Source organism: Saccoglossus kowalevskii, chromosome 4, assembly GCF_978046115.1.
Source record: "Saccoglossus kowalevskii chromosome 4, keSacKowa6.1, whole genome shotgun sequence".
Classification (NCBI taxonomy): Eukaryota; Metazoa; Hemichordata; class Enteropneusta; family Harrimaniidae; genus Saccoglossus; species Saccoglossus kowalevskii.
The window spans coordinates 25872337-25889583 of record NC_140644.1 but is presented as its reverse complement, the minus strand read 5'-3'; the positions used below and the strand labels follow the sequence as shown (position 1 = coordinate 25889583).

Sequence of the window (17247 nt, the reverse complement as noted above, 5' to 3'; positions counted from 1 at the left end):
AGCAAGTTGGCAAATACAAAAATACTGAAGGCTGAATTTCTTTTTTTTTAAGGTGCAGAACTACATAACTGATGGCATCGGAGTGATACAAATTATGTATTTGTAAAAAAAAGCTTGAGAAACAGTTGTACTAACCTTGCTGGCTGACACTCTACTGCAGTCAAGTTGATGACTGATCGTAGAGACATATCAAGCTAACACACTATGTAATTTCATTGCTTCCTGGTTCTCAACCCCCATCTACACTAAATTTGTTAATAATTGAAACATTACACAGTCAGTATATGACATACACACTCACCTTTACCATCTGGTATTGAAACCTTCATTCGCTGTAAATGTAAGTTAATAGCTACAAACTCTAATTCTGCATTGGCTTTTTCAACGCTAGTTTTGAACTGTTTACCTGAAATAAACAAATAGACATCACTTTTTTACACCGGTTATGATTTTACGGTTGTGAATATTTTGCTAGTTATCCATGTTATTTGAGTAGTTTACGGTAATTTGATAGATGACTGAATAAAGATCCAATGAATGTTTGCTAGTTATGTGTAGTTTTGTTAGTTACCAGTAGTTTACTAGTTATCCATTAGTTTTTTTACTTATAACATTTATTATCTATCAACCAGCAACAAGGCTCCTATCGACGTACATACCTTTATGATTTTTAATAACGTTGATTGCTTCTAAGTAACTATCAATAGTTGACAAGCGTAAATCCATTATATCCTTCCGCCAACTGGAAAATGGTTCAACCAACTGAGAGAAAAAGAAATGTTTAAATTTAGTATTTGAATATTTAGCACAAAGTAGATTGATACTGATGTTTAACATAAAAACACTCAGTGTTCTCCCCAGAAAAATGTATCAGAGTGGCGGCTAATTTGCATATAATTTACATATCATTAGCATTTGTCTGAAGATAAAGAAAACAATAATGACAGGCTTGCATGGATGAAAATGTGTCTTTATTTTTTAACAAATTTATGTAGAAGATTAAATGAATCTGCTGCTGTGTGATTTCTATGTAATGTTGATTCTTCGGACTTTAATGGAAGCCCAGTGATCTGCAGCTTTTGAGAACGCCGTGATTTTCTTTGCTTCCCACTTCTATTAAATGACATGGCCTTCTTGTGCATCTCCGAGTGTGCGTGTTTATCGATAGCATATTTCTTAATAGTTATACATGGCATAGAATTCCATACCAAAGAACTATTTCTGGATGTTTTTAAGTTGAATTTTCCACATATGTGTCACAGCATTCCTAAAAGATAAGAAATAGGAGCGAATCAATACTTGTATTTAAAAAATATCGTCACGATCAACACGAAAATAAACAAATTGCCGCCATTTTGAAAAGTCGCTAAACTTAAAAATTGCCACGATAAACTTTACCCAACTATTTCAAAACACAATACTAGTATTAGTTACTTTGATAAATCGTAGCCAACAATTTTTGAACTTCCAGAAAGAAGGTAGTTTCCAAAAAAATGTTTCGACGATCGACAAAAAATGAAGCCATACAAACATTTACTAAACTAGGTCAAAACTCGCTTCCAAGTAAAACGCTACAAATAAATACTTTTTTTACCTTTGCCATCGGATGTTTCTCTCAGCCACGTATATTTTGTTGTCCATTGTGCATCAAATCTAGAGTTTATTTTTTTGCACTTTTCGTTGTAACATCATCTTGGACACGTTTAGTACCACTGCCGACAGGGGTACCGGTGACCGCATTGCTGGTGGGTTTATCGCTCGCAACCAGGGGCCCAGCAGGGCGTTCTACGCGGAACCACAACGTAATATTTCTGCTGTTTGACATCGTTGCTTCTTCCAGCCAAATATGCTACTGAGAAAATACTCGCTATTACCCCAATTAAATAGGGCGAAAGTGTTTATTGTCGAAGTACGAAGCTGTATTAGTCCATTGTCTTTGCGTAATCACTGACATGTTTCCATTCACACCTGATTTGGCTCACAGTACCGGACGCTGATGACGCTGACTAACAGATTCGCACGTGTATTAACAAGCTAAAAGAAAGAGTAACAGGAAATGCCACAGAGTAGCGGGCAATCTCTCAGAGTAGCGGCATAAATAATGGAGTAGCGGCCCCGCTACGCTAAAACGCTTTGGGGAGAACACTGAACACTGAAGATGTGGAAATATGCAAATTATTGTATTAGTATTCATGTCTTTGCAAATTGAAAGCAAAATCAAAGAATGCTTAGAAAGAACTCCCGTGTGCTGAGAGTATTGAAGACATATTAAAAATTAATTCAAAATTACTTGTACTTGAGATATTGATGGAATAGCTGAAAACTAATTATGTAAATCAGGTAACTGATATGAACATATTTAAGTGTAAAACTAATAAGGTCTGCACAATGTACCAAGTTTCATTGAAATGTGATTAGAACCCAAAAAATATTAATTATTATGCTAATTAGAGAGTTAATATGAACAGATTTTAACCCAAAATTAATCAGGCTGCCTATTGTCCTAGAGCATTTATGTACCAAGTTTTATTCAAATGTGATGATCAATACTTGAGATATCAGTATTAATTAATTATGTTAATTAAGTGATTAAGAAGCATACATATTTACCAAAAACTAATATGGTGTATAGTCCTAGGTTCATTGAAATGTGATGGGTACTCTTTAAAAGTTTCATTGAAATCCAATGAGTGGTTTGTAGACATCAGTGCAACAGCCATAGAACAGCAAAAAATTAACTCATTATGCAAATTAGGTAATTAATAGGCACACTTATTTATCCCAAAATTAATCTGGTCTCTGCATAGTCCTAGAAAATGTCGCAAGTCTCATTGAAATGTGATGATTAGTACTTGAGATATCAGGTGAAAAGCTGAAAATTAACTAATTATGCTAATAAGGTGATTAATATGCACAAATATTTACCCAAAAACTAATTAGGTCTCTGCACAGTCCTCAAGTAACTATGTACCAAGTTTCATTGAAATGTGATCATTACTACTCGAAATATCAAAAGCTGAAAATTAATTAATTATGCAAATTAGGTAATTAATATGTACTGATATTACCCTAAACACTACCAGGTCTGTGCAGTGTCATATGACATCTATGTACCAAGTTTTATTGAAATGTTATGATTAGTACTTGAGATATCAGTGGAAAAGCCGAAAATTGATTAATCGTTATGTAAATTAGGTAATTAATAATATTAACAGATTTTTACCCAAAACTAATCAAATCTGCGCATTAGTTCAGAGCATCCATGTGCCAAGTTTCATTGAAATCCAATCAGTGGTTCTTCAAAAATCAGTGGAACAGTCATAGAACAACTTAAAATCAGTTAATTATCATGCAAATTAGGTAATTAATATTTATAGATTTTTACCCAAAACTAATCAAATTTGCATATTGGTTCAGAGCATCCCTGTGCCAAGTTTCATCAAAATCCAATGAGTGGTTCTTCAAATATCAGTGGAACAGTCATGGAACAGCTTGAAATCAGTTAATTATCATTCAAATTAGATAATTAATATTCATAGATTTTTACCCAAAACTAATCAAATCTGCGCACTACTTCAGAGCATCCATGTGCCAAGTTTCATCAAAATCCAATGAGTGGTTCTTCAGATATCAGTGGAACAGTCTTGGAACAGTTAAAAATCAGCTAATTATCATGCAAATTAGGTAATTAATATTCATAGATTTTTACCAAAACCTAATCAACTCTGCGCATTATCCCAGAGCATCTATGTACCAAGTTTCACCAAAATTTGATTAGTGGTTCTTGAGATAACGGTAGAACAAAAAAAGTGACATACATACATACATACATACATACATACATACAGACAGGGTAACTGCAAAGACTCCCTTTTGTGCTTCGCACACGGGAGTCAAAAAGGACTGAGAAGACAAACAACCATGACCCATAACTTTCTGTCATTATGTCCAGTAACAATTAATTTTTTAAAGTCAAATAAAGTCATGTTTTCACAATTTGTTCAAGAATATTGTTGCACCACAGAAAAGTTATTTGATCCATACGGTATAATAATGATAATGACCTACCCCTCCCAGTTGGCACAACTGTCGGTTTTTTACTTTGTCATCTTCAATGAACAGCTTCCTGGAATAAAAAAAAAAGATGTCTGTAATATTATGATTTCTACCATGCCTCGTGCTATATCCAAACTAAAATCTATAAGTAAAATATATTTTTTTTTATTCACCATTATGCTAGAGGATACATAGCTATTAAAATCAAGACGAAATTCACATTAAATCATGAGGAAATCCACATTAAATCATGAGGAAATCCACATTAAATCATGAGGAAATCCACACTATATATAGTATATTACTATATAAGATGAGCAGTAATGGTTGGGCAGTAGAAAATAGCTTAAGTGAAGCTAGTCTAGTCTGCTCTTGAATACTGATGGAGCTAAATTAAAGACATTACTGTAAAATACTTTATTTTCGCTTGAAATTAATTTTTGCTTTTTTCGCTCAAAGAATGATTCAGTGAAAATACAATTTTTTCCTTCATTTTACATTCAATTTGTCAAAAATCAGTGACAATAAATTCCATACAAAACACCCAAAGTCTTTACAGCATAAATTAAATCCAGCTAAAATAAACTATTTTATATGTTGATTAAAAATATATCCCAATTTATAAATACTGAACAGTGATAAATTCAGCATGGCACATGTACGTCAAATTTGTGTTTGCATTTACTTGCTTGTTAATTTAAATTGGTGAAATTCATGCAGTCACTGTTAAAAGTTTTCTTCACATGAATGCCATCTTAGAATTTTTTAAATTTTACTGTACATGTATAAAACAATTGCTAGCATAAATCATGCACGGTGCATGGGATTGTGTTAATGTGTGCAGTAATCACAGAACTATAGCCAGTTAATTCGTGATAGGAACAATTTAATTTTAATTGAATATTTTAATTCCAGGCAACAGTCTTTAGGCCAGACTTTTATTATCCCTTGTTTCGTGAACCCGCCGAATGAACAGGGGCCGAAAATGAAATAAAAATAAAATTTTATTTCAGCGTAATTTCTCCGCCCGCCAACTTGTAAGTGCAAAAAATTGCTAAAAAAAACTTATTTTTATTTTCATTTTTTTTTCGCCTGACGCATAACAAACCCAAGTCGCATTTATGTGGGAGTATCATGATCAAAGTACCGAAATTTTGCGCAGATGAGAAACAAGGTTATACATGAAATAAAATTGTATTTCATTTCTTCTCTCTGATCAATGATCTCACTTACAATTCTTTGAGAATCACACAAATCTAATGGAAAAAAAAAAATAATTTTATTTATTATCCACCCTCCTCAAAATAAATTGCCTTACCGGTATAAAAACTCGAGAAACAACGAATAAAAAAAGTCTGGCCTTTACATTGAAAGAAACGTATTCTCAGGAGCGCGAAACCGGGTATTTTCCCCACCTGGCAACCATCACGGTAAAAACAAAGACCAAAAACTGAAAACTTTGAGATAGTTGTTGAGAATCCCCATGACATATATATTTAGATGCTCAGGATTATTTAAATATTGAGTTTATGCTGTTTCCATGACGTTCCACAGCAGTTTGCACTGAACCCATAGAAATACATTGTACAACAGTGCACGTCTCTAGAACATTTGTGATGTCACTACGCCCCCAAGGATAGTGCATTTTGCCACCAACAAAAAATACATTTGAAACAATGTGGCAGGGTTGAGTGACCATCTTCCCATCACTATGTCAATTTAATGCACAGTATCTCTTGCGTTAACACAGCCCTAATTTAAACTTAATAACAAATAAAAACGCATACAGGTCAATGTTTTCCTCTAAACATCCTTTCATGAATGATTAGAATAGAGGGTTACCCCGGTAACAATTTGAGGAGCTCAACAGATCAAAATTTGTGGCTGGCACTTAAGCAAATAAAATATCAAATAGTTTTAAAGTTGTTGTGTCTTTAAATATGACCGGAGTGTACATCTTCGTAATGGCATATTCTTTTATTTCAATCAAAATATCTCAGTGTTCAGCCCAGTGAACTTGGCAGTGACAGTTTATGGTAATTGACATTCTAAAAAAAAATGTGCTTGTGAATGTATACTTACAGAATTTCTTGAGGAAGATGAAATGACAACAACGTCTCCGCCATGATTTCCTGTACAATTAGTGGCCGACCCTCCATCTCTGGACGTCGATACGACTTACTCAGTGCATTCACAAATAGATACTTCAAAAGAGGATCTCTGCTGATGCTGTTCCCTCGTTGTTTGAACACCGTGGCCTGCGGCTGGAACTCCTGACTTGCATTGCTACCCCGCTTCATGCCTTTCACCTTGTCAAAAGTTGTCGTCTACAGGAATGGAAATCATAGCGCTAAGTGGCTGAACAAACTAGGAATAGTTAAGCCGATTTTTTCAACTAACAATATGGTATGTGATGTCACCACTGAGTAACATACAGTTATATAGAAAATGGGTATTTAAAAAGAAAAAAAATATTTGTGCCAGGCAAAGGTTCCTGAATATAAATCTTGTTGTTTCTCCTGGCTTTTTTGTGCAAGTCGAAAGTGTTGACATAAAGTGAATCATGGGAATTTTAATGTACTATTCTGGTGTAAACCAGGCCTTGCTGAACAAAAGATGCAGCAACCTTTAACCAACATTCTCCAAAAGTATGTAGCATCAGTTTAGTTAATGAATCTTGGCCAGTGGCTTTTACCTACCCATTGAATCAGTGCCACACTTCTCAGAGTAGGGAGTCAACCCTGTTTTAGGGTTCAACTCTAGGAATTGATCTTGGATCTACTGATCCTAGGGTCCGGTGCTATAGGTAGTTTTAGTAGACTGAGTTAATTGACAAATAGAACCTACACTAGTGTGTCAGGATATGAGGGACTATGTTATAACTTTTGAAAGACAAGTCATGACATGAAACAGTCCCCATCATTTTTAAAAGAGTATTTTTGAGTGCATGTGAACATATCTTTATATTGTTTGTCTTGTCCAAGCAATACCTCAGAATATACATTTTAATAGCTCAGGGAAATCTTTTCGGTATACAACAGATTTGAACCAAATCCATCAATGAATACCTGAATACGAACTATTTTGAATCTAATGCGAAAAATTATGGGCATGAAGGTCTCACTTTGTTCAATGTATGCACTAAGTTTAAACAAGACTAAGATCTGATTCTGGAATAGATAAAATATGTGATTTTCGATGCATTTTTAAGCTTAAAATGTCAGCCATTCGGCCATCTTGAATTGAAAAATGACACAAATGCATATGCACATGTTCGATGGATGTCTGATGTATGTGTGAAGTTAGAACTTGATCGGTTTTGGCATGTCAGAAATATGGATCCAGAACTGCATCTTTATTACAAAATGACTGCCAGTCGGCCATTTTGAACCAAATTTGTCTAGACAGGATTTACAGTTCTGTAATGGTGAAATTGTGTGATTAACATGCATTTTTATCCTTAAAAAGGAAGCCATTCATCCATCTTGAATCAGACCATGAAACAAATGTATCCATGTGCATATGTAGGAAACATGCATTTTTATCCTTAAAAAGGAAGCCATTCATCCATCTTGAATCAGACCATGAAACAAATGTATCCATGTGCATATGTAGGAAACATGAATTAAAATAACCCCCCCCCAAGTCAAGTTGAGTCCGCATGTAGGCTACTGGGAGGTCATATTGACTTAGAGGACATACTGTATCTAATACACGTGTTTACACGGGAGCAGACATTCACATAGATGGATGGACAGACAATCTTATGAAAGTACAAAAACAAGCTTTAGCTGAATCTGTTTTTTTTTATTCAAAAATTTTGTAGGTATTTATCTATTTATAGCAATTACAAAATTTCAATTTTTAATGAAAAATTCTCCACGACATTAAAGGTTGAAGGTCGCCACCCTGCGCCCAGTTCGATATGGGACTTATATGTAAAACACAATGTTTGCTTACATGGAATTCAAACACGCGCTGTGCCCCAACTTTCACCCATTAAATAGGAAAACACACACATACAGTTTTTTTTTACATTTTAGTGAACTGTGAAAATGAAGTGATATAATTACAAGAATGATGGCTTTTTTCAAACACATTATTTCCAGTTTGGAAATCTATCTGTCAATACCAGTGAGATCTCAAAATAGCCAGATTAAAACTATATTGCACCAAGTCAGGCATGACCAAACCTTTATAGGTTTCACACCATTAATAGAGACCTGTTGGCCACAATGAATATACTGTAAAAGGGTTAATTATTCACTGGTTAATTAAAACTCAATGAATATGTGAAATTGAGCATAGAACACATTATCTAAATGATAAAACCATGAATTTAAAACCACTGAATATGCCTATAATGCTAAATTTGCAAATATTAAAATTTAAACCTAGTGAAAATTTTACAGTATTTTCTAGCCTTTCTTCTATAAAGAAATATTCCCATTTGTGATTTAATATGATTCAGAAAATTACTAAGAGTATGCTCAAAATTTGAAAATTAACTGGTTTACAAATGGGTTATTATGTATTCATGTGATGCTAGATCAGGTCAGAGGTAATCATAGTTTTGACTTTTGTACTTAGCACCTTGCAGTTACACTTTAGAAATATACAAATTACAGAGCTCAACCAAAGATGGCTACATCTATAAGCAAAGCAATCTGGCTAGTGATATTTGCAAATTTCCCTAAAAATTTTAGATGAGGCATAAATTTATAAATTAATATTATAAAAGCAGGGGAGTCGTCACATGCGCATGCGTCAGATGGCCATTGTTTACAAACACGCGTCCACCCATGAGCCTTTGTGTTTTAAACATGCGTTGTTATCGTTGACTGGACTCAATTCCCACGCATGCGCAGATAACGACCCCTTCGCTTTCATTAATTTAATATAATAGTTCTGATTTAATTGGGCAATTTTAGCCTATTTGATGTATATTGCATAGAAATCCAGAAGTTTTAACTCCAAAGTTGCAAAGAAAGAATACATTTTATGGTTAACTTCAATTATAATTTCAACAAAGTATGTGAAGTATTTTATAATATTGTATGCATGTGCTTATGTGAATAACAGTTGTATGTTTACGGTCAAAATTTACCATTTCGAAGCTGTATAAGGACAGGAAAGTGTATTTGTGATTAATAGTTCACAGCTGCCCCCCCCTAGATATTATACCAGAAGGTTTCTATGGAGCAACAAAAATTGCTTCCTTCACAAGTCAAGAGTCTTGAAACAAATTAAAATTGGCAGTGTGCCTACTTGGTGTATTGTTTAATCATTTTATTGGAGAATTTTCATTATTTAGTATATACTAATAAATAAATTTTTTAATTATAAATTTTGAAAAATTGTTATAAGAAAAACAAAACAATATTTGTTTTGCTAAATTCTGCCCAATAAAAAATCTGTAGTTTGATTGTTAAAAAAACAAAACAGGAAATTGTTATTTTAGTTAAATTCGCTGAAAGTTCATATCAAAACCAAAAATCAGTAAAAATATGCCAACAATCTCACTGTAAGAATCTTTTTTATTTTTACTAACTATGTCTGTAAATTAACTTATAAGACAATAAACAATAACAATCTAAAAAAATCATGTTTTGCAATACTAGAAAGCCATTTTGTTCCAAAAATTCTGCCAGATTATTAAATATAGTTTAGAGGAATGTTATTTTTAGACATGCAGGCTAACAAATAAAATGGTGGTCATATCAAGAAATACTGATTAAAATGTTTTTTGAAAAAATAAATCACTTCAACTTACAGAGGCCACAAATGCAGCACAGCCAGTTTCCATGGTAACTGCATATTGTTTCTTTTGCTGAAGACAACAAATCAGGCCCATGATTCCCAAAATAAAGCTTGACAAATAATACGATCTGAAATTAATCCATGGATGCAGCGTCTAAAATGACGGTCTCGTCCTGGGGTGTAGGGACACTAATTTCTAGCTGAACAGGAAAAACATGGCTATTGTCAAACAGCTGTAGATACTGCTGATAGCCAGAAGAATTATACCACTTGAAAAAATGGGAGGAACCCTGTGACGTTAAAGGTTATATTATCAAGGTTGTCAGATTGGTTATGTACGAATTGCACTGAGAAAAATATGATGCAAGGTTTCCAGGGGGAGGGGCATAATTTTTACATTTATTTGTTGTATGTATTTTTGTTTTTCCTTTAGGGAGGAGGTTATAATGTTGTACACAATGTGCACTTCTTGATTGCGAATTGGTTATTTCCAAGCACAAGTAACACTTTTATTCAAAATCCCCTACTCTGTTTAATAATAACCTCCCTAAATATTGTAATGGTCCTGCCCTAATTCCAATGTTAAACTCACCTAACTGGTTTTTGCTGGCATCCTATATTTTACTGCATGAGGAAACACATAACACACATTTGTAACTGTACTGATACTACTACTACGCATAGTACATGTTGCTGCATTTTGCATACAGTTTTTGCAGCCATTTATAAAACAATATTCATTTAGTTCTAGATCTGTAGACACTATCAGCATAACAGAATATATGCCATGTGATGGGAATTATTGACTGTGGTTGAAATTACAAAAATCATTGCAGCTCAGGGTGTTAATATAATCTGTTAACTGTTGGTTGCGACTACATTAAAAGGGTGGTTCTTGCATATCCCATGTTTCACAATAATAATACATTTATCATATTTGAAGATGATCAGATAAAAGTAAAGGAAAGCATGTAGAAACCATGGCAGAAACATGAGTGGCTAGAATTTACATTTACTCAGCGGACCCCCCCAATATTAGGCGTCGATCATAAAAAGTGTGCATAGCTGCTCGAATTCGCCACTCCGGTTCAAATTTTAAGCATAAACGAATATTTTACAGTACAAGGATTGCTGCCGCTGCCCCACGCGTTAGGTATTCACCCCTGTTCGCCTTCTCGCGTGTCCGCGCGTTAAGTAGTAGGACCGCCCCCCCTCACTTAAGTATACTACTAGGATATTCGTAAAGTTGGTGATAAATCCCTCTTTTACACATTTATCAACAAGTTGTAAATTTCATTGTTGTTGAATTGAGGAGGCCATAACTGACTGACCTGACCATTACAACAGTCATTAGCCGCGAATTTACTGCTTTAACTCCTCAGAAATGTTCAGTCTTTAGTTATGACTGAAGGATTGGGAGGTCTTTTTATAGACAAGCTTTTTGAGTCCAGAGACAAGAAACAGTAATATGGCAGGTGAAAATAAAATGGTCCATGCATTATTACAGATTGTATTAAAAATCATGAGAACTGTTGTAGAAAATGGCAGCAATGTCAGATAATAGGGTAGTTTACAAAAAAAGTTTTTTATTTCAGACAACTGTAACAAACACATAATAAGATAAATAAATAAATTTATCTCTGGGGGATTCACAATCACTGAAATGCACCAGTGAACAGGGGTTTTTCTAGAAAAAAAATGCAAGAAGGAGCACTGCAGCACCACCACAAAATGGGGGAGATAGGGTTCTCCCTACCACGGTGTGGAGTTTTTGATAATTCTATATTAAATGGAGCATTCTATGGCTTCTTTGGGGCCAAAATTACAATCAGACAGGTCACAGTTGAAGACTGTGGCCACATGTCATCCCTGGTCAATCAGAATTTTATGGTTGCCAGAAGATCTGCTCCCCAGGGTAAGGTGTGCATGGCCATGGCATGAGGGCGCTGCACCCCTGTTCCCTTGTTTAATAAAATCCCTGAATGAAGTAATTTTGGGTTTAAAAGTTTATCATCTGTGTAGATGGTTCACATAATTCTCCAATTATGTGAACTCTATTTGAACTCTGCTGGTTAGACTAACACACTGGACAGATTTTAACATGCATGTACGTTAGTATTAGTAAGGTTTGCTAATAAATAAATCGTTTTTTTTTTTTTAATTTATGAATTTGAAATGTCTTAGACATGCAAGATGAGAACTGTTTAAATATTAAATAAAAGACAAGTGCGCTTCACATGAATTCATACAAGTCAAGAGTTTATTGAAAACAGTAAAACTTTACCCTAACCACCATGCACCATGGACATTTTCATAACCCTCAAACATCATTGTATTGTCATATACATCCTCAAAAAGAAATATTTGTTAGTCTACATTTAAATTGTTATGTTTATGTTATTTCTGAAATAAGATTTAGGTCTGTGAATAATGAATTTAAAAAATGTCATACAAATACCGGGATGTATGACTTTTAAAGGGTTTCATACAAGTACCAGGATGTATGACCTATAAATACCACAATGTATTGAACTTTAAATACCAGGATATATGACCTATAAATACCAGGATGTATGAACTTTAAATACCAGGATGTATGACCTATAAATACCAGGATGTATGAACTTTAAATACCAGGATGTATGACCTTCAAATAACAGGGGCCGATACAGTGAGGGTTCATACAAACTTCCTAAAAACTGAAGAATTGTATAATTGAAAATAATTTGTTTTTCACACCATGACATTAACAGGGTTATAAAGATGACCTCTAGTGACATGAGCATGAATTATTACAGTGAAAGGCACAAAGCAAAAATGTATAAACGTATTTATAAAAATTGTGAAAGCCAATCAAAAGCTTTCATTTAAATTCAATTATTCAATAGTGATTGGCTTAGGAACCAAACACTGTTTATGCCCATAAGTGGGTGCATGCCTTCATATGTCATAGTATGACCGTCTTTATATTCAAAGTGAGGCACTTGCTGATTGGACGACATGAATTTAATTAATTAATTTTCGAATTGGTTGATTATAATTTTAATTTTAACATTCATTTTGATTTATAAAAATTTATACTACATGTAGTATTTATGAAACATTTATAATAACCTCAGCTTTATGCCTTTTACCTGATTGTATATTGCATACATTTATATTAGGCAGCAAAGAGAATATTGTGGTTTGATTAGTTTAAGCCATCCTGAAAGGAAAAAATAAAACAATTTACCTTTGGAAATACTGGGGGAATGGGAATGTTGCGAAAAACTGGTGGTGGTAAATATAACTACATGATGAAAAAAACACAAACACAATAATCTATGAATGGAATCTCTACAAATTGTAATAAAGAATAACTACGGGGAAACTAATCACATGATACTTCTCTGATGATGTATAAAAGATTACATAACAAATTATGATGTCATAGAGCACTATTTGTTATGATTATTAAGAAACAACACAGATACTAAGCACACCTCAGACAAGAGCGATAATGTGAAAACCAAATGAAGATTTTATTCTGATGTGATTGAGAATTGTGATAGAAGTTTTTGTCTGTCATTCATATCAAACTATCCATTCAGTTTTTACAGTGTGATTTTTTTCAGTTGTTTTTTTTGTAATTTTTGTAAACATGCTACCCCGGAGAAATGGATACATTACAGTAATATCGGAGAATCCAACATATTTTAGTTTCCATGGAAACAAAATATCAGAGAAGTGTCATGTCTAATTAAAATGACTGTTGTTAGTGGTGAACTACTCTTCTTACTACAGTGAATTAGATGGAGAAATGCATGCATTGTAAATAACACACAGCCAGACAAATCTACAGAAATTATAGATCTTCAATTAAATCTTTCTCTGTCAGTTACTCAATATGCATCTGTAACAAAGTAGACATTTTCTGAAAGCCTGGATTTGGGAGAATACACACAGGGTGTCCAGACATGTAGCAAAAATATGGTTTCCAACAACAATTTTATCCCACTACTGAATTGCGTGTGAACAGAATAAACTGGTGTTGACCCAGGATAGTTTAACTAGTCAGAAGGCTTGTCTTGACCCCAAGTCCTGTGTTTAACCCTGATGTAAGATAAGTGTTAACAAAGTCTCTGGGTTGAAAGAACACTCTCTAATGGCGATGCTATAATATGTGAATAGGTTTCAAAAAATAAACCATGTTTTATGTATTTATGTATTAGGTTTTATAAGGAGTATTTACAGAGACATCTACTAGCTCTCAGTATGACAGTAAGTGGATATATTTTCTAACACTGTTTGCTTAATGGATTATGTGACAAAGCCTTATTAACAAAGGTTATTCCAGGTAGCGCAGTTGGCTGTATCTTGCTAAAATAATTTTGCAAAATAAAGTTAAAACTGACAAATTGTGTCATAGGGTTGTTTGCACTTGTTAATAGAATTTGGGATTTTATGGTTCTTGAGTTTCTAAATTTAAAAATAAATACCAACAATTCTGAGACATAAATTGTAGAAGGAGAGTGGCACTAGAGGGCACTATCTGATCTGGACATATATTGTTTCGCTGGTTCCCGGCGTCCTTTGCAAATGGCAAGTAGGACGCTACGCTGGTTCCCGACGTCCTTTGCAAATGGCAATTAGGCGCAGGTAACTAGTAATCGCCATATTGTTCCACTTGGCCGGTTTTCCGGCCGGAAGGCACGTGACTGAGTGACGTAATTTGAAAACATTCAAAGTTCCGTTCTGCGTAAACGTGTCTGTAATACTACAATAAAGCCATACTCGTACATTCTGCCTGCTTAGACTTAGATATTTGAGATGTTTCTGACATTCCTCCCTGTTTCTGTGCAAATTTATAACAATAGAAACAGTTTTTTATTCGCCAAATTTTCGAAAGTAAAAGGAAACCCCAGAACAGCCACGAGCGTAAGCGCTGACGTCAGGTAACCAAAGGAAATAGAACAAGCAATGAGAAAGTAATTGACTAATCGGAATGCCAGATTCGTTACTGGTTACCAGCCTCTTGTGGCTTGGTACGCCATGACATTTGAGGCGGGAACCAGCCAAATAAATTGTAGGAGAAAAGTAGCACTAGAGGGCGCTGTCTGATCTGGAAATAAATTGTAGGAGGAGAGTGGCGCTAGAGGGCGCTGTCTGACCTGGACATAAATTGTAGGAGGAGAGTGGCGCTAGAGGGCGCTGTATGATCTGGACATAAGGTAAATTGTAGGAGAGTGGCACAAGAGGACGCTGTCTGATCTAGACATAAATTGTAGGAGGAGAGCGGCGCTAGAGGGCGCTGTATGATCTGGACATAAATTGTTGGAGAGTGGCACTAGAGGACGCTGTCTGATCTGGACATAAATTGTAGGAGGACAGCGATACTAGATGGCACTGTCTGATCTGGAAGGAACGCTTCAAAGTCCATTGGCCGAAGCTGAAGCAACAACTTGCCTTTAAACCTTATCTGTCAATGTAAAAGTATATGAGGCTGGCAGAATAAGGGTTAATTTGTTTTTCAGATATATTTTAAAAAAAGATCAATGAAACTGAGAAGCATGTCACACACACATACATACATGTATATAGGGATAATGCAAAACAATTTACAAACAAGCGTCTACCCATGAGCCTTTGCATTTTTAGCGTGTGTTGTTATCGTCGCTTGGGACTCAATTCCCACGTGTGCGCAGGTGATGACTCTCCCGCTTTAAAGAGAAAACCTGTGGTTACTTTCAACAGTTTTGCTGGACACACAAATGCACCTACCCCCCCCCCCCCCCCGATAAATTGACTTTTTGTTATCTTGTTCACTGTACATAAAAGTACACATCATGTTGATACACAGTAGATTTCGTTGTAGTTTCAATGCTATTCTGTATTACAAAATCCGTTAAGCAAAGCTATATCCAAGCTTTCAGAATATATATACATGTACAGTAACAGGCAGACAGTGACTAATCACTTGCTTGCTACATCAGCTATATAGAGATAGCATACTTAGCATACAGGCATACATAGATAAGTTAATTTACACAAGCATGCTATTCTCAGGTAAGAAATGATTAAAAATTAGTTGATTCGGCACTACCATGCTACGTATTAAATGTTTGGAAACATGACAAGTCACTAGTTGAATGTGGATTCTGATTCAGATTGTAAGATGAATGTAGATTCTGATTCAGAATGTTAATTAAATGTTGATTCTGATTATGATTGTAAGTTGAGTGTAGATTCTGATTTATACTGTAAGTTGAGTGTGGATTCTGATTCATACTGTGAGTTGAGTGTGGATTCTGATTCATACTGTAAGTTGAGTGTGGATTCTGATTCATACTGTGAATTGAGTGTGAATTCTGATTCATACTGTAAGTTGAGTATAGATTCTGATTCATACTGTAAGTTGAGTGTGGATTCTGATTCATACTGTAAGTTGAGTGTAGATTCTGATTCATATTGTACTTTACCTCCCACAGCAGTATGGTTAACTTGCCGACTTCTGTTTCAGTCAAACCTTGCAGACTCAGGATTGGTAGAGTCAACTTATTATCTGCTGACGTGGTGATGTCTTTAATAGTTGAAACGGATTGTCCAATAGTATTCATCTAAAGGAGATTAAATGACGAAACTAAATTATAGAACTGTATTCTGTTCATTATGAACAATTGTTTCTTAATAGAACCATCTAGTGGCAAACATCAGAGATACTTTTGTTTATATCAAGCCGAAAAAAGCTTCATGGCACCAGGAAAGCAGAGTTAAACTGATGTTGGTTTAATTATTTACTCCTGATTTATAAAAATTAAAGTGGTGAACAGTGTGATATTTGACATACCATCCCTTGTGCCCTGTCTCTGACATCATACACGGTCGCCTTGACTCTTGTAATCATTGTGATATCTCTGGGGTTGTCAAATGCCACAGACGTCAGGTAACATGGATCACAACTATTCTAAAAATTAAAAAACAAGAATGTATTTACTGAAAAACACCAAACATAATGATGGTATATTTTGTTTACACTAGTCTAGGAGAAAGGGACGTGACCAAGGATTCATAATATAAGGGTATACAACATCCCATACTCATCCAACTTAGTGCCCTGGGTACTCAGCTCCAGAAATCATGTTTTTAGGGGCATGAGTGCTTAGCCGAGCAACCCCCTTGAAAAATATTATGCAAAGGATAACTTTAGTTCATCATGTGCAAGACTAGTGAATATTACGTCTTTTTGTGGAAAATTAAAGTGCAGAATTACAGTAGTTGATTTCCACAAAATTATTACAATAAAGAAATCAAAATGGTCAAAAAAAATATGCACATTTTATTACAATACTCATTATGTAAAAATTATTAGGGTCTGTGGAAAAACAGTCAAAGTCAATTTCAATTATCTTTGTTGTTGAATGTCTTCGATCGTACAAACTCAGCAATGCAGTT

At 34.6% G+C, this 17247-nt stretch overlaps 1 protein-coding gene across 1 annotated transcript in view; it reads right to left on the bottom strand.

Annotated features, from left to right (window-relative positions):
* The window catches only part of LOC102806959 (inositol polyphosphate-4-phosphatase type I A-like), a 50326-nt gene that overhangs the window by 23349 nt on the left and 9730 nt on the right, over window positions 1–17247 (bottom strand). Inside the window, exons 5-10 of the mRNA XM_085498010.1 lie at window positions 16643–16759; window positions 16275–16412; window positions 6139–6383; window positions 4069–4126; window positions 660–762; window positions 302–406 (exon numbers count right to left, since the gene is read on the bottom strand). Coding sequence (XP_085354136.1) covers window positions 302–406; window positions 660–762; window positions 4069–4126; window positions 6139–6383; window positions 16275–16412; window positions 16643–16759 — 766 coding nt within the window. The remainder of the gene's footprint in view (window positions 1–301; window positions 407–659; window positions 763–4068; window positions 4127–6138; window positions 6384–16274; window positions 16413–16642; window positions 16760–17247) is intronic.